Source organism: Artemia franciscana, chromosome 7 (genome assembly GCF_032884065.1).
Source record: "Artemia franciscana chromosome 7, ASM3288406v1, whole genome shotgun sequence".
Lineage (NCBI taxonomy): Eukaryota > Metazoa > Arthropoda > Branchiopoda > Anostraca > Artemiidae > Artemia > Artemia franciscana.
The window spans coordinates 37,059,288-37,081,566 of NC_088869.1; the positions used below are offsets into that span (position 1 = coordinate 37,059,288).

General features: G+C 34.7%; 2 protein-coding genes across 7 annotated transcripts in view; one reads left to right on the forward strand and one right to left on the reverse strand.

The window, feature by feature from the left end:
- The window catches only part of LOC136029224 (damage-control phosphatase ARMT1-like), a 31,766-nt gene extending 18,541 nt beyond the window's left edge, over positions 1–13,225 (forward strand). For both annotated transcript variants that reach the window (XM_065707435.1, XM_065707436.1), the window contains exons 5-6: positions 1,329–1,494; positions 11,440–13,225. In XM_065707435.1, coding sequence (XP_065563507.1) covers positions 1,329–1,494; positions 11,440–12,014 — 741 coding nt within the window. In that variant the 3' untranslated portion in view covers positions 12,015–13,225. The remainder of the gene's footprint in view (positions 1–1,328; positions 1,495–11,439) is intronic.
- LOC136029228 (uncharacterized) overlaps positions 1–22,279 on the reverse strand; it is a 497,253-nt gene that overhangs the window by 201,900 nt on the left and 273,074 nt on the right. The gene's annotated exons all lie outside the window — the stretch shown is intronic.

Sequence of the window (22,279 nt, forward strand, 5' to 3'; positions counted from 1 at the left end):
TGGTTTTTTTTAAAATCACGTTTTATTGTTTGACTGGAAATCGAATGTCTTATTGGACTTTTTAAAAGTAAAAAGTGATTGGAGGACAACCATCCCCCCCCCCTCCCCCGGAAAAACACCTCCTGTGGAGAATACCTCCGGGAAATACCGCCTCTTTGAAAATACCCGCGAAAATATCCTTGGGATAGAAGGGGGGGGGGGGTAAACGTCACGCCTAGACCTGTAGACCGTGACAGGGCGAAGTGAAACCCCATTAGCGTATATAAATAAAAGGAGAAATAGATCTTGCTTTAAGATTTTGTGACCTCCGGTTTTCTTCGTTTTTGTAAAAATAAAACAGAGCATCTTGGCAGTCATTTATATTATGACTTTAAAAAGGAAACAATTGCAACAAGGTTGAACATGTAAAGATTCTAACTTGTGTTTTATCCAATGTAAGCACAGTGATTGAGTCGCACGAGAGTTGAGTTATACGAGGTTCAGTTGCACGGTGGTTCACTTGCACGTTAGTTGAGTTGCCTGGTGGTCCAGTTACACGGTGCTTCAGTTGCAAGGGGGTTTAGTTACACGAGACTTTAGTTAAAGGTGGTTGAGTTGCACGAAGGCTCAGTTATACGAGAATTCAATTGCACGGTGGTTCAGTTGCATGGTGGTTCAGCTGCATTTTAGTTTAGATGCACTGTGATTCAGTTACAGTGGTTCAGTTAAATGGTTGTTCGGTTGAAATGGAACACTTGGGCTCGATTTTGTCAGTTTCAAGGGATTTGGGCTAGATGAACATAAATATATATATATATATATATATATATATATATATATATATATATATATATATATATATATATATATATATATATATATATATATATATATATATATATATATATATATATATATATATATATATATATATATATATATATATATATATATATATATATATATATATATATATATATATATATATACATATATATATATGTCAATCTTTCTGAAAATTAACCTTGCAAAACTCAACCCAAGCAAAACCAGACCCATACAAAATTCAGCCCGGAAAAATAGAGCCTGAAAAAGTTCATATAGAAGGAAAATCTCTTGTCATTTTTTTTTTTTTTTTACTGGATTAATCAAAAAATAAAGTGGGATTCAGAACAATTTAAACAAACGAAAAATCTAAACACAAATTCATGTATACCAAAATATTATCAATTACTCTCTAGAGAATAAGTTAAGGACGAACTTAAATATTACATAGTTAGATAGAGCTTAAAAAAGTAAAAAGTTCTACTCATTTGAAGTCAGCTCATTGCAGTTCTTCTTTTTTTTAGCTTTCGCTTTGGGCTAATAGGCATGATTTATCTATATCGGCCGGAGAGCTGCAGAAACATCATTCAGATCCAGTAGCCAAACTTGTAGAATTGCGTCAAAATCTTGTCGTTGACCACACGGATTTAGTATGGGATCATTTCAATAAAACATCAAGAGGAACCGTCGGTAAGTATTTCACAATTTCCTATAGTTTTTTGTATTTTTTTTTTACTGGAAGGTGCTACCACGTGTTTTTTTCTTTTTCTCAAAACATATGTGCACTCATATATCAAGATATACATAGGAGAAAAAAGTTGTCATCAAGATTTTCAAGAACATTCCTTTCGTCATCAAGATCTTGATGAAATCACTTATTTCACAAACAGTGTTTATTTGACCTTCTTTGTATTTCTTGAAATGCTTCATCTCAAATAGATCAATTAATTAAAAACAACAATTTTATGCGTGTTTAAATGGCTTTTCAATTGTAAAAGAGTCGTCATTTGAAACGATTTAGCAGTGGTAATTATAATCTATGTTAGACTTCAAAGTAATAAAAAAATTCAAACCTGTGGGAATTTAGCAAATGCGGTGAAAACTCTTCAAAACAGCGTTAGACGGAAAGGGTTAGGTTTTTAGTCAGGTACCAGATCCATCCTCCTTGTTCCACATAATTATAATATAACTGATGTCCGGATTGCATTGGTAACTAGCAACATAGAAAGAGACGATCACGTCCCATACTAAGAAGTAAAACAGCCTATAAATTTTTACAAATAGTGTCACATGGAAATACAATGCATACTATTAGATGCGCCTTGTCCGGAAGCCCTATAAAGAATACGTACAGTCCCATGGCTTGAACAGCAGTGAAGATTTATTGACTTGAAAGAGTACAAAAGTGGCTGAAACTACGATATACTGCATCGAAGGCATCTTTTTTTCTTCCAGTGTTTTTTCCTTCGCTGCTAGCGGGGCAATGGAACATCATAGAGAGCTGGTTAATGGCTTATTTTAAAGGAAATGGATGTATTTGAAAACCTTTTGTAATTAACAAAAATAATTTTTAAAATAGAATCGATTTTACGAAAAAACTGCATTTTTGAATAACACAGGAGTGGCAAATGCTATTAACATAATCTTGCATACGAAGATTAGAATAGTATTTTTAGCATTATAAAAACCTTGCTGATATAGTTGTATAAAATGCAGTAGTTTATTAGGGTTTAAAAAAAATCTGATTTGTCGATTGAAACTAGAATATTTCTGGAAAAATTTAAATAAAATAATTTTATTTCATATCATAGTTCGATGTTATAATTACTTAAGTAGCTACATAATTCTCTGAGGATCGTCTCTTTCTATTTCAACTAAGAAAAAGCCGTAGGCTTTTTCCTGTTTGTAATTATATTTGAAATTATAGTAAATAACGAACTGAATATTGCACACAGGAAAAAGGTTTTTACTATTAAATAATTTGGTAAGTATACCTAAAACGAGAGAAAATCAAGAGGCAATTTTATTCCTTAATCAAAGAATTATTCATCAATAGCTTGTGAAAATCAGAATCATGCAAAGATTTTCAATATGCATGCCCGGACAACGCCAAATCTGTCCCGAAACAATTTCAGTACCCTATCCTTGTCTCGAGAAAGATCGTAGGATAGAAGCCTATCCTAGCTCCCAGTCTCGAGAAAATAGACAACCTTGAACTCAGCTAATATTTATGGAATAGTCCTTAATAATTAAACTGCAAATCTCAAAAATCGTTAAGATCGCAGTATGACTATCCTAAATCGATACATATCAAGCATTTAATGTACAAATGGTGTTTGGTTTCCACCAAAATTTGTTTTTAAGGGTGTCTGGGTGTCTTGAGAACAACCTAATATTTCAGATATAAAGGTCCAACATCAGCACATTAAGTACGTATCGCACAAACGCTAATTTTTTTTCGTATATAAGGATTCTGAGCTTACTGATAAAAATCTGATGTAAATATTGGAATACAGAAGTCCAAAATTGAAGCATGATAGTTCTTCCTAAGTTCCTCAAAGGGCGGTTGATTTAACTAAGGTCGGTATTGATGAATTACTAAGCTTCTGTATTACGAATTCGAGGCTAATATTGGAACACAGAAGTCAAAAATTGAAACATGATTCTGCAAAGTTATTAATTTTCACTAAAGTTAGAATTTAAGGCTGTGCTAATATTGCAATGTTGAAACCTAAAATCAAAGCACGAGAACCGGCCTATTTTTTTCGTAAATAATGATTGATTTCAACCAAAGTCGTTATTTATGGATTTCTGTATTTTTTGACGGAAAAAAAATAACAACAAATCTGTAATATATGAGTTTAATGTCAAAACACGGTACATTTTCCGCAAGTAATTATTTAGTTTCATCAATGTGAGAATTACCACAACTGCTCCTACAGTAGTTATCGCTACTATTCGTCCCACGAATGCTTCTATGATTGGTACTTCTAATCCGACCATTCCCAATATTACTGCCCCACACTACGGCTATTCTGACAAGGATTGTTCTTACCGTGGTATACGACCGCTATTCTTACACCGATTCCTCCACTGCTAAATTACCCTGGGTATTTATATTGTCGTAAATAATTCCTTTAAATGGTGTAGATAAGATACTGAAAATAATTAGTAGGATTTTTGATGAAGGAGAAGTACCTAGTGACTTTAGAAAAACTCCAATAAAAATACTTTATTTGAAAAGTGATAAGAAACATAGGTATTAACGTGTAATCTATTTTAAGCAAATTACTTAGTATGGTAATACTTTTCTAGACTAAGTAATATTGTTGATAAAGTTCTATGAAAATAAGAGTGTGGGAGAGGATTCATCAACCTACTATTCACATTTATATTATTATTTAGAAGTGTTTTAATTGCTCCTGAGTTTTATAGATTATGAACAAGTATTTCATTCAGCTGATAGAAAGGCGCTAGTGAAGGTCCCATCTCTGTATTGTATGTCATTTTGAAAATTCTGAAATAATTGCCTAAAATCGTTTGCCGAACTGCATTCAACGGGACGATCAGCAAGGCAATGTATTTGTAATCACACTTCGATCCTCTTGGTCAACATTATCGCATCCCTTTGAAAACAGCTTAGCAAATGGTTTTTGACAGTTAACTCAGACATGTGAAAATGTCAGGTACGACCTTTAGACGTAAATGCGACTAATGCGACTAATTAATATGCACGTAAATGCGATATTTTGGTAAATTTTCGCGTGCAAATAATCGAATCAACAAGTTCGCATACGTCTACAAAATTCATATCCTTAGCAGTGTTTTAGAAACTGATATAAGGCGTAAGGAAGTCGAAAGGTCAATCTAGTAGATATAGGCTTGTCATAGTAGATTTAGACTTGACATAAAAGACTTAAGTTTTACATAGTATATTTAGGCCTGACAGCATAGATTTAGCCTTGACATAGTAGACTTATACAAAAGTGATCATTGATAATAATATGTTAATTCTTTATAAGGGAATGTTTGAGAAATGTAGTTTTGAATTTCTAAATAGTGACGAACTAGTTGCTAAGTTTCATAATTGGCATTCAATTATAAATAATTTATTGGCTGATTGTAGTACTCGTAAAAGTGTAACTCGTCGTAGAGAAAATCCAAAAAAATTAGGGATTACTCGAGCTCTTTTAAAGGCTATTATTAGAAGAAGTTATTTGTTCAAAATGTATGCGGCTGGTAATAGTGCAAGTTATTAAACAGGCTGTAGGATTTTTAGTAACTATTTAAGCAGTACTTCGTAAAGCCAAAGCTGATTACTATCCTAATCAATTTAAATCTTGCGAAGGTAACCCTAGAAAAACATGGCAAATTATAGAATCCATCGTAAGTCCTAATTATGACGGTATATTTTAACGGTATACCTAATGATAATACCATTGCTGATAGAATGTGCCGTCATTTTACCAATGTGGGGAAGGCTTTGGTTCAAAGTGTAGTCATTTCTCAGCAAGAAGGTAGTTTAAAAAAATATTTATTGAATGCAAGTGATGTTTCAGCATATTCGAAGCCAATCAATGCTTTTGAGCTTTCTGAAACATTGAAAAATATGAAAAATGGAGCTTCAGGTACTGATTTTGCAACAATTAAAACTTTAAAGTATATTTACCTTGTTATTTCCGGTCATTTTATGTATTTATTTAATGAATGTTTTAGGACCGGAGTGTTTCCAAGTTGTTTTAAAATTGCAAAAGTTATTCCTCTATATAAAGTCGGGGGTAAAAATGTACTAGGAAATTGTAATCCCATTTCTTTACTGCTAGCAGTATCCAGATTGTTTGGGAAATTAATAGTTAAAAGAATGGTTGAATTTTCTGAGAGTAAGTCATTTATTAATCCAAATCAGTTTGGTATTCGGAGGGGTTTATCTACTGAGCACGCTGTTTTATTTTTGACAACTTTTGTGAGTGATACGTTGAATAATGATATGAAAGTTGCTTCTGTTTTTCTTGATATTGTAAAAGCTTTTGACTCTGTTGACCTTTTTATGTTTATTGCCAAATTAGAAAATTGTGGTTTTAGAGGACCATTTCTTGAATTACTGTCCTCGTTTTTAAAAGAAAGAACTCAATACGTACAATTCTAGTATTTATAAATGATTTATGAAGAACTTTTAATATGATTTCTTATAATCCTAAATTTGGGTGTGACGGGGAAAAATTAATTATCCCCAGCTTTGCGGATGACACTCATTTAACTGTGGCTACACAAACAGGAATTCAACTGTTGAGTCGCATTAGTTTTTGTCTAGAGTTTGTTCAAAAGTGGATGAAGCTTAATAACCTAAATTTGAATTGTAGTAAATCTTACTTTTTATTGTATGGTAGGAGCTTAAATTACTACCCTTGGATAGACAGTGTAAATTTTGCTGGTATGAGTATTTTAAGAACGAATTGTACGAAATATCAAGGAGTTTTAATTGAGGAATGTCTTAGTTTTGGAAAACCTATAGATTATATTGGTCTCAAAATCACTAGGAATGTTGGCATTTTAAGAAAGTTGAAGTATATTTTCCCAAGAGATATTTTAAGAACACTGTATTATTCCTAAGTTCATCCTTATCTGCTATATTGTTGTTCTGTTTGGAGTATTACATTTTCTTCTCATCTCCATCACATTCGAGTTTTGCAGAAAAAAGCGCTTCGTGTCTTATACGGTGTTGGTTTTAAAGACACAGTACAAAAGAGGTATAAAGATTGCAAAATCTTGCCTTTAGCAGGACTTATTACTTTTTATGGAAGCCTGTTTATATATAAATATTTTCAAATTATTTACCAATATGTTTAAAAGTATGTTTGAATTAGGAAGTGATATCGTACACGTTTTACGAGACAGTCTAATACAATTCGTCGTCCGCTTACTATTACCTGTAGATCTCAATTTTCTATTCAGCATCCAGGCATCCAGAAACATGGATAATTTTCATGAATTCCGGTGGGAGTTAGAGCTATTTTGCCTTAATATTTACGGTTTTGATAGTTGAGTGGACCTCAAGTGGAGCCAAGATGTTGGTTTTGTTTTAGGCGATACTGGTCAAGTGGTTTTAGTTTCTTTTTGTTTTGTCTTTATTGTCTTTCTTGAAATGTAATCCCGAATTGATCGAAATGCAGGGTAATTGAATGTTTCTTTTTTTTTTCTTTTTCTTTTTCGTATTGTTTTTTATTTGTATGTGGACTGGGGTTATAAGCCCAAACAAGCTCTGCTTCGGGTCATTTTGTTGTTTTGCTTTGTTTTTATATTAATAAACGCATTTTTCTCTCTAAAAAAAGAAGACTTAAGTTGGATATAGTAGATTCAGGCTTGACATAATGAATTTAGGATTGAGATAATAAATTTAGACATGACAGAAGGTTTAGGCTTGAACAATTAGATTTAGGCTTGTCATAGTAGATTTGTGAATATACTGCTCAGTAGGGGGTCTCTCTTAGGCCACTCAGTGTGTCCTCAGGTGGTGATAGGGTAACGCTCTACAGGTTCGTTAGGTACCTCCATAGGAGGTAAGGACCACGAGGGGACCTTGTCCCTGCGGTCCATAATTGAAACTGGGGAACCCTCGCCTGAGGCCATAAATGCAGGTGGAAGAGAGAGAATGCCCCTAAATTTAGCCGTCAGCAGGGCCCACCAGTATGTGCCCGCGTCCCGTGAGTTACAAACCCGTGAATTACATCTTCCAGAAATGGGTTAAATTCCGCGTTGACGCAGAACATCATCATGGGAGGATCATGTATAAGAGGACCTCTACAACGGCCTCTACAAAGGAATGTATTGACCCTCTCGGGGTACCTTCAAGACTGGGGACCAGGTACTCAACTCAATTCGCATTTGAGGAGTGGCACCCCTCGAGGAAATTATAGCGTTGTTAACGACATAGTATTTGCACGGGATTCTGATTAATGGATAATTCTTCTGGGCTTGGTCTGTTTTGGTGGGTGTTTTCGGGCTGAAAAAACCTATTCCTAGCTAATTTATCTACAATGGGTTGCCTCCCTGTAGTAGCATAATATTTGTAAGCATAAATATATAATGAATCGGAGGTGATAGACTTGAGATTGTCTTTGCAGGATTTCAACTCTTGTTGATAGGAGAGCATCGCTAAGTGACAAAAACCATGTTGTGACCGAGACGGGCCCAGGATTACACAAAGTCTCTATTCATACTGGAGGTCCCAGGGACTTCGCTGTCCAGTTCTAAGTCAGCTTAAGCACTTCTGTGTAGACTTGAGGAGATGTGCTGGTCCCCGTCCTGCACTGGTATCCAGCACCATTGCTTTTCCTGAGGCCAAAATAATTTCAGTGATTTAAAGAATATGAAGATTGGAACTTCGATTGTTACGGCGTTAAAAAGTAACTATCGTATCGAGATTTTGACTGACGAATTCAGATGATTCGACCTGGGCTAATTATGAGTTTCAGAAACTCATATTTCAGGGGTAGGAAGCATGGTGATATAGAATTTATTAACATGGGCAGGAAGGACGGGATTTATAGACAGGGATTATGGTTCATGATGAATAAGGAAGCTGCTAAGTCTTGTTTAGGCTGGGAAGGTGTTAAAAATAGAGTACTAACCGTTCATTTTATGACTAAAAGGTCCAGGGTATCAGTTATAGTAGTATTTACCCCTGTAGAACCCACTGACAGAGATACCAGTGACTCAGGTGAATTTTACTTACAGTTACAGGAGCAAATCGATAGGGTTTCAGGTAGAAATGTGGCGTTTTTATTAGAAGATTTTAACGCACTGATCGGTAGAAATAGGGATAGATAGTATCCTAGCCTAGGTAAATTTGGTTTAGAAAAGAAATAGTAATGACTACAGACAGACCAACTAGCTGTTGGGGTGGCGCTTCGCATCCACCCCCCCAAGCCCCCCCGCGCGCGTAAGTCGTTACGCGCCATATTAGTTACGCGCCATTGTAGTTGTGTCCCTGTGTCCCACCTGTGAATAGATATATATATATATATATATATATATATATATATATATATATATATATATATATATATATATATATATGTTTTTAACTACGTAAAACATGCGAATATACAACATTCTTCGCTGTCCCATTGTCTGCGCATATAAATACATTGTCAGGTTTACTGACTCTTGAACATGCAACATATAATTGTCCATGGGAAAAACAATCCGTATTCAGATCTATACCTCATTATTCTAATGATGTGTCCTGTGTCCCGGTCGTCATTTATATTCCCTGTGTCCCGGTCGTCATTTGTGTCCCTGTGTCCCAGTTTGTAATTTCTCCTTTAGTGTCCCGGTCGTCATTTATATTCCCTGTGTCCCGGTCGTCATTTGTGTCCCGGTGTCCCGGTCTGTAATTTCTATTCGAACAATCCCTGTGTCCCGGTCGTCATTTATATGTCCCGCCTGTACCCCGGCGTCCCCGTTGTAGTTGTGTCCCTGTGTCCTGGTCGTCATTTATATTCCCTGTGTCCAGGTCGTGATTTGTGTCCGGGTGTCCCAGTCTGTAATTTCTCTTTGAGGTTCCCGGTCGTCATTTATATTCCCTGTGTCCCGGTCGTCATTTGTATCCCGATGTCCCGGTATGTAATTTCATCAGTTGACAAACATGACGTCAGTCGACAAACAACTTCATGACGGACACAGCTCAATCCTTATAATGACGTCAGTCGACAAACATGACGTCAGTCGACACACAAACATGACGCGCGCGTAAGTCGTTACGCGCCATTGTAGTTGTGTCCCTGTGTCCCACCTGTGAATATGGATAGATTTATATATGTGTTTCAAACTACGTAAAAATTGCGAATATACAACATTCTTGGCTTTCCCATTGTCTGTGCATATACAAAGCCGTATGTACTAATAATGACGTCATATGCAAACGCTCTTTTTACAAACAAACAAACATGCATACACACAACTCGTTTTTATATAGATAGATAGATAGATAGATACAATACAAATTAACTACGTAAAACTTGCGAATATACAACATTCTTCGCTGTCCAATTGTCGCCGCATATAAATAGATTGTCAGGTTTACCGACCCTCGAACATGCAACGTACAATTGTCCATGGGAAAAACAATCAGTATTAAGATCTATACCACATTTTTCTAATGATTGACCTTGAGCTTTGTTAATGGTGATTGCAAATGCTAATCGAATTGGGAATTGCAATCTTTTAAATTGAAAAGGCAGATCCGTTGGAATCATGGGAATGCGAGGAATAAGAACAGCCTCACCCTCAAAAGGCCCTGTCAAGATTGTGGCCTCTATTACGTTTTTCATTGTTTTTTTTTACGGCAAGTCGCGTGCCATTGCAAAGCTTTGGTGGGTTGATATTTCTTAAAAGTATTATTGGTACGCCTATTTTTAGTTGTAGCACGTGTGGTGGAAACCCTGAAAGATCTATCGAATTTAAAAATTCAGATGGATAATTAACCGCTTCATTTGGTTCCAAAACTGTGTCGACTGACTTGTAAAGGACTGCCTGGTCTCGAATCCTGGTCAAAACAATATTGTTGATTTCGTGGACGTCTATATTTTTGGGTGCGAGAATCGCTCTTTCACTTAGCCAATTATTATTTTTATAATTTTTTAGAATATTCGGAAATACTTTTTCAATCAATTCATTTTTGGACGTCACTAAATTACAGAAATCAGCAGGTAGTTGTATACGTCCTGAAATTGAGTCTACTGGGAGCTTTCCGTTTCCAATTGCCAGCAATTGATCTGAAAATGTTTGACCAGAGTCATCGTTTTGCAATCGGACACGCATATTTGTAGTTAATTTTAATATTTTTACGTGTGCCCATAAATTAGAATTTTTCAGGCAAGCATTCATTTCGTCTGCAGGAGTTGATCTAGGTATTATAGGTAATGTTTGCCTGAGCCTGTTTCCTTGCTGTTCTTTTGATTCCTCGGCACGCTTTCTGTTCTTTCTTTCTCTATCAGCCTCAAGCCTGTTTCCTTGCTGTTCTTTTGATTCCTCGGCACGCTTTCTTTTCTGACTTTCTCTATCAGCAGCAAGTTTTTTGGCATAGACTCTTTGAGCATCTTCATCGGCTTTTGCCATTGTAAGTTCATCAGTCATTCTAAACTTAAACATTAATAGATTTCTACGTGAACATATATGTCTTAAATATCTAATGACGTCACCGTCATAGCAAAAATGACGACATCTAACTTCATGACGTCAATCGACACAGAAACATGACGTCAACTGACAGAAAGACACACAGACAGACAACTTATTTTTATATATATAGATAGATTATTGACTATGTTGTTGTAAACCGAAGACTGGCTCCACCAATACAAGATCCTAGAGTATATAGGAGTGATGTTATGCTGTAGTTGGAGTGCTGAAGTGCTCTTACTGGCATGTTAATAACTTGAGAGGGAGTAGTCAGTCCGGACTTGTCCCGGTCTAAAATAGGAACGGGGCCTTTTTTGGGGAATTGAACTTGGAGATCCAACCACTCCTCCCGCGGTTGCCTACGTCTCTCGGTTAGTTTAGACAGATATATAAGACTACAAATACTGTTAATAATAATATTGTTTCTGCAACTCATTATTTTTCCTATTTCAGCTATTATTCTTGATAACTGCGGCTTGGAATTAGCCAGTGACTTAATACTTGCTGATTATCTTATTCAAACCCGTATGGCTGAATCAGTTCATTTCTATGTCAAATCAATGCCTTGGTTTATTAGTGACGTTATGAAGACCGATTTCTACCGTACGTTAGATATCATTGTTGCCTGCCCTGAACTCTCACTCCTGGGGGAAAGATGGAAAGGGTACATCGGGAATTCTTGGTTTATTCATGAAAACCGATTCTTTACCCTTCCCTGTGATTATAGTGCAATGCAAAATGTTGATCCAGAGCTATATGCCACCCTGAGTAACTATGCTGCAGTGATTCTAAAAGGAGATTTAAATTATAGAAAGCTAGTTGGTGACTTGCAGTGGGATTACATAGTGGATTTCGATCAAGCTTTAAGAGGCTTTCGGCCCACTTCTTTGATTGTTTTACGAACATTAAAGGCAGAAGTTGTTGTTGGACTTGCAAAAGGCATGGCAGAAAAGTCCCTAGCTGTAAATGAGGATTGGCTTATATCTGGCAAATTTGGTGTGATTCAATTTTGTCCGAAACAACCATAGTTTTTTTTTTTAGCTTAATACTGGCCCTTGTTATGTTTGGTCTAGTCACCCTTTTGTTCATAGTAGTCACTTTTATTTTGATTATTTACTTGTAGTAATTCAATTTCAGTTGTTTATAAATCAAATTTTATCCAACATTAAATTCAACTAAACTTAAAGGCCTTAGAATTCCCATAAAATAAAGCAGTGTGCAATGCGACTCCGAAAATTTGATAATAGTATGCGATTTAGGATTAGCTGGTATAATTACCAATCACTAACCAAGAAGCAAATTTAATATTGTACGTTTTTAACTCAGTTTATTTCTGTTTTATTCAGTTTGTTATAAACAAGGTATTCAAGAAAAAAGTGACGTTGATTCTAAGCATTTTTTATGTATTAATATACGCATTTTGTGTGAATTTCCAATACCGTGAGCATTGATCATGTCTAGGCATGTGATCAATGGGTTTTGAATTTATTATTTAAAATTTGTTTAAATCAGTTTCTGTAGAGCTGTAGAAACACAAAATGTATGATTTATTTGCTATAATGAGGATATTTTTTCTTTATTATATATATATATATATATATATATATATATATATATATATATATATATATATCAATGGTTTAAATTTGTGCAGATCTTCTAAAAGGCCGATATTGGGAGCGGTAAGTAAAGCCATTCTACACATTTCAATGTTATTTGGGTTTGAAAGGCTGATTTACACTGCTTCGGGAAAAATTGAACTTTACGTTTTTTATTCACTCAGAGAAACACCAATATCATAAGGCTATAAACCTCATATCGCATACTATAGTTAAAATTAATGCTAGTTTTGGTTAGCCTCTTCATACAACAGGTTGCAAGCACTTTCGATTATTAGAAAATTAAGAGAATTTTATCCTGGTGATATTAACAGTTTCACCATTTAAGTTTGTATATTATTAAATATCCTTGCATTGTTTTCCTTCACTTCCTTGCATTCTTCACTTCCTTGCATTGATCGTTCTTTCTCTGTTTTGTCTGCTAGTGGCGTTTTGAAACACCCTGCCAAATATTCAAAGTAGATATTCGTTTACATTGGTCCACTGTCATTTTTGGAATGTATACTTTTCATGTTAAAGCTTTCCTAGTTTTGACACAACTAAACAAATATTCATTTTACATTGGTGCTCATTTTGGAATGTATCTAGAACTTCAGATATTAAAAATTTTCTTTTCGAAATTGTTTTGAAGGAATAGAGTGTCGATATCCCTTAAGGTAACTACTTCCTATTAGTCTGCCTAAGATCTTGCGTTATCAAACGATAATTCTAGGTTAACAAAAAGTTGTGTTTATGAGGGACGAAAAGAGTAAACTTTGTGGAATTTCTTATGCTAGAAGTTCTTCCTGGCACTTTTCCTTGTGCAAACGAGACTTATCTTTTTCAACCCGTGTATATTCATTAATTGATTGATAATTTTACTACTTATTCGAAAAATGGTACACATCATAAATTGAGTGAATAAATACAAAAAAAAACAAGAATGAAACTGAGACTGAGGTACACACAAAGATACTTACTTTGACAACGCTACTAGTCTCGACTAGCTTTAAGAATTCTGTCAAGTGCTTCAAAACAGCTGCAATAGGGTCAGCAATGCTGCAACGGTGTGACACCTATAAATCCTTAGTCCACGATGGTAAGTTTAGAAGAAATTGTGCACACTAATACAAATCTGAGCAAAGGTTTCTTCTATCATTGGCGAAGAAAAGAAACATCTAAAAACGTTAAAAAATCTCCAAAAATATGGTGTAACCATAGCAATGTACAGCTGGGGCTCGAATCTGTCGGTTATATTTCTTTTTTTGCTGATGACAGCCCCAAATGATTTTCTCAGGTTTTCCCCAAAACGACTAATATGTAAGGGAAGCATAGAAGTCATGTTGAACTTAATAAACATTCTTAAGTAGACAATAGGCTCTGACAATACAATTTCTTGATTACCTGACTTGTAAACACGGTTTTTTGAATTAGTTACAATTCTACTAAGCGTAACAACTTCACTTTTGCTGGGACCAAATGTAAGACCAACTTGCATAAACGGCTGCACAAAGTTTACTTTAGTTCGAGAAAGGCATCGACTCGTGTTTAATCTAAAAATTAGAGACGTAATAGGTAAATGTGAATGGAACCAGTGGAAACGTCAAATACAAACTTGACAGTCTCATTAAGTTTAATTGAAAATAAAAACACGCTCTTAAAGCTTAAAGAACTGCAATAGAGGCGTTTATTTAACCCTATTGGTGCAATTGTTTACTTTTCACCCAAAAGTTAAGTTAAACAATTTATTCATATATTATTTGAAACAAATCTACAATTAATTAAACAGTTCGTGGTAACAAGCGACCCGGCTCAATAGTAACCGAAACTCTAAAAAATGGAATTTTGATACCAATAGTTACATCAAAAGAATTGCATTTTAATGTCGATTTTAAACATATAAGTTTCATCAAGTTTAGTATTAACCATCAAAAGTTATGAGGCTGTAAAAATTCGCCTTGTTTTATAAAATAGGGGGAAACACCCCCTGAAAGTCATAGAATCTTAACGAAAATCACACCATCAGATTCAGCGTATCAGAGAAACCTGTTGTAGAAGTTTCAAGCTCCTATATACACAAATGTGGAATTTTGTATTTTTTGCTAGAAGGCAGTTTACGGATGCGTGTTTATTTGTTTGTTTGTTTTTATGGCACTGTTTTAAAAAGTTTTTACTGTTTTAAAAAGTAGAGTTTAGAGAAGAAAGAGTCAAACTTTAGCGTAAAGAGCGGGGCGTTGATGAGGGAGCAGTCCCTTTCATGCACGAAGTAATTTCCGTTCGTTTTAAGTTTTAATGTCGCTCCTTACTTTCAGTTGAAAAGAACTTGTTTTTTTTTTATTTAATTGACTTAAAGCAGGCTTTGCAAACTAAACTCATGAAGCATAATATGGAAGATTTGACTAGGGATAAAAGAGTCAGAAAAAGGAAATGTTATGACTATAATAAATAACGTGCCTTTGGTTCGGCTCCCAGAGCTCATTGTCCATCCACTGTGTTGGCAGGTCGAATTCTGTCCCATCCGGTTCTGAGCTGTTGCTCCAGGAAGTAGACGGCATTCAACTGGTCAGAGGTACATCATAGTTCGTGTCCTTTAACCACTCTATGTTGTACCTTTGAGTACTTTCACAAATCAGTAATAAGACAAACAGGAACACATTTACTACTTGTTCCTATGTAAATATCAACTGCTCTAAATTGAATATTGATAAATCAATGTCACGTCGCAGATGTTCCATTTGACGAACACTCCAGCAGGTTTTCACTGGAACTGGACGTATCAATAAAATATCTGGTTGATCACTGTGATACTCATTTCGATCGGTCCTTACAATCCTTACAAATCTAAAAGAGTTTGTATAACCTAGTTTCTTTAGATATTTAATTTGTAAATCACTTTCAAGTCTATTACTTCTGCAACAAAATGTTTTACATTCCTTTTGTCAGCCAACTTTACAACAACAAAATCAGCTTCAATTTCTTTCAAAATTTTCCCGATGTTCCAAATCGGCCAAATCAGCCATTATCATCCACCACCAAATCAGTATCTGGGTCAGAATTGCTTGTTGAATCAACCTAAAATAACTATTTCACTGCTTTTTTCTCTCGGCATACCTGACTCACTTTTTTCTTTTTCATATTCTGTTTCTCAATTTCTTCCTTTCCCGGAGAGTCAATCAGTATTCTTGATGCCTCTTTTCCTCCCTTTGGTGACATCTTTCCCAGGTCCTACCTTTGAATGTGGTCTAATCATGTGTGATGAAATAACTTCAATAGCGTTTTCGGATGAAAAATCAGTGGCTTCCATGGTTCCCTCACCATTCTGATTTATCGCTTTTATAGTTGGCCAATCCAACTATAAAAGCGACATCATATATTGTGATACACTTTCCAGAATTACCTAGTGTCAACATCCAATCATTTACTCCTTGGTCAAAAAAGGTGTTGAAAGGTCCAAAAACAGATCTTTCTAGTGGCTGCATTTTGTGACTGGTGGGGGGGGGGTGAAATGTTAATAAATGTATCCCAAAGAATTTTGCCAAAGTTATCGCTGGTATGGTCATATACCTCTCGTGGTTGTCCATCAGAAGAATAACTGGTGCGGCAGCTACTGGCTTAACGTGCTTAATGAAATGTTCCAGAAACTCTAGAAATAATTATTCATTGAACCACACTGACTGATTTGCTGCTTCAATAGTCCCTGATGGTGCACCTACCAACGTAAAATCTTTAAAATTTACCCTGGGAAATATTAGCATAGGTGGAATGCTGATGCCAGCAACATTTATGACGCAAAAACCCCTCGAGCTTTTTTCCTGAGTGGTTTCTTTGCGTCTGAGCTAAATATCCTTGCCGGTTTATTTCAAAGTCATCTAAGCTGCTCGGACAAAAAAAGGAGATAGAGGATGCATTCTTAATATTAATGGTTTAAATGATGCTAAATAATTAACGTTTTTTACTTATTAATGCTTTTTTTTCCATCATATAATTATATGTTGCACCATAGACCGGTCAAAGGTACAATATTTATTGCGGTCAAAGGCACAACACACAGCCATTATTTATTAAATACATTCATTCAGTTATAAGTTTGAATTTCAGATTGAAATACAATGCTATTTATTTACTCCAAAGATATTACTGTAATATAAAACAATGAAAAGTAAATCAATATTAATATAGAAAAGAGTATAAAAAAGAAATCAGTACTTGAAAATACTTATTTTTAGTGATGGAAATGGATAAAATTTCTTGAACAATCTGCAAGAATGTTTCAATCTTCATAGAGTGTATAGCAGCGTTCCTAGGGGTCTAATTCTTATAACGGCACATTTAACTGCCAAAAAAAAAAGGTAATATGGCAGCACCGAAGAATGTGGTTAAAGATGCATGCCGGTCAGAGGTACAACACTTTCCCCTACAATTCTTAGCTTTCATTTATCAATGCTTAGTTTTATGTAGACTAAGCTCTGACAAAAACGAGAAAACAAAAACACAAATTTGAACTAGAAAAACAATGAAAGTAGAGTTGTAGATTGGGAGGGGGAGTTGGACATTTCCCCACGTCGCAAAATTCATTACCGATAAGAAGTTCTAGCATACATGTAATAACCAATGAAAGGCATTATAGCCTTGACAGCACACAAAACAAGGCACTTGATAGGGGGAGGGGTATATCAAAAGACTTTTGCAAAAGAGACACTACAAAAGAGTGGATTTGAAGGATCAAACATCCGAATTAGCAAGCAAGTCATTGTTATAACCGCAGAAGCTTCGTAGGATAGTCATTTGCTTCAATCTTGCAACTAGTTGGTCTGAATAAAAATAAAAGAAAAAAAACACACTTACTCAGGAATTCAGATTTGGTTTTACGATTTCTTGTAGCTCGAGACTCTATCCTCTGCGGAACATTTTGAAGAATAGAAAGAAATAAAATGATATAAAGCAAAATGTATCGGAAAAAATAGTAAGGGAAGAGAACAATAACCATTTTCAGCAAAAATTGTGTTGAAAGGCTTATAATCTTGGGAGATCATACCGAATTAGATCAGTGTTTGTCTAACAAAGGCTTCCCTCATTTGTCATGCTGCTTCGTTCACTGGTTTATTCACAGAAATCCAGTCAAAAATACTTTGTTTCTGGGTAGTGCTTCTCCAAGCAACAAATGAAAATCACTGTCTTTTCTAACTTTTAATTTAAAAAGGTTTCCAAAATAGGGCTGCCAAGGTTATTCCAATAAAAAAATTTCAAAAATTTTTCAGCTAAATAAATAGATCTCCTAAAAAATCATCAGTGTTTGCTTTATAAGTTTTATTCGGGTATAAAGTTTCTATATTTTTGAGTTAATGAAATCAAAATGAAAACTACTGACAAAAAAAAACACATTTTTTTGGAAGGTTCCTCAAAACTAAATTGAAAGTCACAAATGTATTTCATGTAAGAACTTTCTTTCTTTCATGTAAAAATGTAGTGTTTTAAATGTTCTGTAATAGTTGCTGTTGTTGTTATGATATAAGAACACACTGTCCGAAATACACAACGGTTTTTTTTATAGAACAAACGACCCTCTGGCCTTATAGTTGGTTTTAGGCTTTCATTTTTATTATTTTTTCGGCAATTACTTTTCGTTTTCATTTTTACGATATTCCTTTTATTTTTTTCTCCCTTTTGGTTTATTTATTCATTCAAAAACATTCGTAAAACTTTTTCAGCTTTACTCAAAGGATCTTACTCAAGTTTGAGGTAACTAAGGTTTGCCTTTGAAGTTCAACGTTTCTTTTTGCTGTTACCTTGAAGAAAAAAGAAATGGCTTTTCAGTTCGGTTAAGATTGATTTGTCCCCCTCCCGACCCATGCTCAAGCCTTTTTTTAGATCTCTGTTAAAATTTTAAATATTCTGTCAAAATATATGACTGGCTTTAATTTTGTAGAATAGTTTTTATTTCTATCTTTAGTGTAGAATTTGGGGCGGATGGAAAAGGAAGCGTTCAATCGTGCGGATTGACAGTGTGCATAATATTTTGGTGTTCTACTATATGATAGCAAGTCATTATACATGCTATGTGTACATTTTTTTTTTAACTATTTCTTGATTCTTAGAGTTTTTAATACAGTTATTTTTCAGTTTATTTATTATGTAACATCATAACTTTATTTGTGGCAAATTCTTCGACTCGCTTTTGGTCGCTATTTGGCTCGCTTCTGTATAACCTTTATTGGGCTTAATAGATCAAATACCTACCCATCTTTATTACTGAGGTGATAGAAAAATGTTATAGTTCGAACTAACTTTAGCCAATTAGAGAAACAAAACAACAAAGTAAAGACAACAGGAGAACAAAAACGCTCGAGAAGTCGAGCGTCACGAATCAATACAACCAATTTCTTCTGTCAATTTTTTTGTCTCTATTTAGGCCTCCTCGTCCCATTCTGAGTTCAGTGACATATTCACTGAGTGACATTCGCGTAACATCTAATCCCCTCCTCCACGTGAAGAGGGGAGAAAGAGCGAGAGCGAGAGAGGGAGAGAGAGAGAGATGCATTTGGCTTCAGGCTAAAAAGGTATATGATTATCAAGATCCAAAGAGGCTACTTTTTTCAGACTGTTGTTTTAGAAAAATATAGCTTGTCTTCTTTCAAAAGAATGGGAAAAAATGTGGTTCTCTAATTTTAATCAAAACAAAAAGTAACTTACCAAATCATCATCTTCCGCCTCAACCGAAGTTCCTGGCTGAGATACCTGTTGAAGCTGTTCGGACATTAATCTTCTCGACAGATTGCCCATCATAAACTGATGCTGAAAAATAAACGAGATATATCAATGAAAAAAAGATTTAAAAATTCCTAGGTCCCAAGATAAAGCTAAAGAACTACAAAACGCCTACCACTGTTCATAATAACTGAACGTCTTCAGAACCATATTTACTGATGGCAGTATGGATTTCCCATAATAAAGTTTGATGTACCAAAACATCGTTTAAATTATTTTGCAACACCTTTCCCATACTAAAAGCGCATTCCAGGAGCCTACTACCATTAGTATTAATTTTTTTCATTATTTGCTTCTCTAAGCACTAAAACAGTAATTTTTAACCATTATCGTTATCTTTAGGGCAGAAAATACTAGTGTTACGTATTATGAGCATATACGGGGCTGGAGTAATAGTTGTCTGCCTTAGTAACTGTAGTAAGGAGCGATTCGGCTCAATAGTAAACGAAAGTCCAAAAAATGGAAAAAAATTTTTTTATACTCATAGATACATGAAAAGAATCGGATTTTTATGCTGATTTTAAATATATGAATTTTAACAAATTTACTTTTATCCATCAAAAGATAAGAGCCTGAGAAAATTTGCCTTATCTTGAAAAATAGGGGCAACACCCCCTAAGAGTCATAGAATCTTACCGAAAATCGCACCATCGTATTCAGCGTACCAGAGAACCCCATTATAAAAGTTTCAAGATCCTATCAACAAAAATGTTGAACTTCTTATTTTTTGCCAAAAGACCGTTCACGGGTGCGTGTTAATTGGTTGTTTTTTTCCAGGTATGATCGCATCGACCCAGTGGTCCTAGAATATTACGAGAGGGCTCATTCTAATTGAAATTAAAAGTTCTAGTGCCTTTTTCAAGTGACCAGATAATTAAAGGGTAGTTAGGCCCCCTCCCAAAATCATTTTTTTTTCAAGTAGCCATTTTGTTCAGCATAGTCACATAATAACTATGTCTTTGGGGACGACTTACTTCCTCACAGTCCCCGGGGGAGGGGTTGCAAGTTACAAACTTTTACCAGTGTTTACATACAGTAATGGTTATTGGGAAGTGTACAGACTTTTTCAGGCGTATTTTTTTTTGGTTTGGAGGGGGGTTGATGGGAGGGAGATACGGAGAAGGATCTTTCATTGGAGAAATTTTTCGTGGGGAAAGAGAATTTCCATCAAGGGGGCACAGGATTTTCTAGCATTCTTGAAAAAAAAACACAATGAAAAAATAAATATGAAAAAGTTTTTCAACTGGATTTAAGGAGCAGTATTAAAATTTAAAACGAACAGAAATTATTACGCATACGAGGAGGTTCATCTCCTCCTAAATACCTCACTTTTTACGCTAAAGCATTTTTCGTAATTTCAACTATTTATTATACGACCTTTGTGATTCAGGGGTCATTCTTAGAGAATTGGGATAACATTTAAGCTTTAGTGTAAAAAGCAAGTTATTGACGAGGGGGTGAACCCTCTCATATACGGAATGAAAATATACGAATATAGAAGCTCGTTATGTAAGTTGATTCGTAAGTTACGTATATTTATTACTAACAAAACCGGTCTTAAAAAATTAAAAGTTTTAGTTACCTTTTTAAGTAACCAAAAAACTGGAGGACAACTAGGCCACCTCTCCCACCCATTTTTCTCAAAATCGTCCTATCAAAACTATGAGAAAGCCATTTAGCCAAAACAAAATTAATATGTAAATTTCGTTTTAATTATTCATGTGCAGAGAGCCAAAATCAAAACATGCATCAATTCAAAAATGTTCAGAAATTAAATAAAAAAAAAAGTTTTTTCAGCTGAAAGAAAGGAGCGACATTAATACTTAAAACGAACTGAAATTACTCCGTAGTAAAACAGTTCAAAATAGGGATGATACCTTTTTATTGACAGTGAATAGATATAAAATTATTTAACTGGATATTTCGAACACATATACAGTGTTCATCATCAGCAGTAAAACCGCTGAGTTTTACTGCTGATGATGAACACTGTATATGTGTTCGAAATATCCAGTTAAATAATTTTATATCTATTCACTGTCAATAAAAAGGTATCATCCCTATTTTGAACTGTTTTACTTTCGTCATGGAAAGGCAGTGTGGTCTTCCAAGTTATCTGCGTTTAATATTGCTCCTTACTTTCAGTTGAAAAAACTTGTTTTTTTTTTATTTAAAATACAAATAAGAAGCATACAAGGATCAACATTAAAAGGCTATAATTATTTCTTTTCGTAAATAGCTCTTAGAAATTAGCAATTAGCAGTAATTAGTTTCCTTTCTTATTATCTTTTTTCTTAAAGCTTCATTCAATTTTCGATACATCAAAGACGGTTGTATGAAGTTACAAACGATTGTAAGATCGAGCTGACCACATCGAGCACCGGACACTTTAGGAGAGTGGAGACTAGAATTTTAAGGAGTAAAATTGTTATGAGCATTTGTGTAATTGGTGTGACTTTTTTTTTACTCGACAATATTTGTCTATATGTAAGAGATAACTGTAAAAAAGTAAATACCAGACTCGCTGAAGTTAAACTGGGAAGGGGAAGTCACTTAACCCCAAACTATAAATCCAGCATTAGCCACGTGTGCAACATGTAAAATATTGTTTTTCGAAAAATAATATTTTTACTGTATTTATTTTTACATGAAAAGATTAGAAGAGAAACTTTTATTTGGTTAATTGAAAAAATCAGAGATGTAATCTATTTCATTGGATAGCTTGAAGAGCAAAGAAGACCTACGACAAATGGTTTTTCTGGACACTTTCTGCGTCAGAAGATTACACGAAGTATTCCAACTAGAAACATCTATGAAAATTGTCTTCAAGAATAGGTAAAATCTTAGAAAAGCTATGTTTGGCTATCATGGAAAGGTGTTAGGCTTGGAAAAGAAACTTTCAGGGATGGATCTCCCGACTAAAATATGTT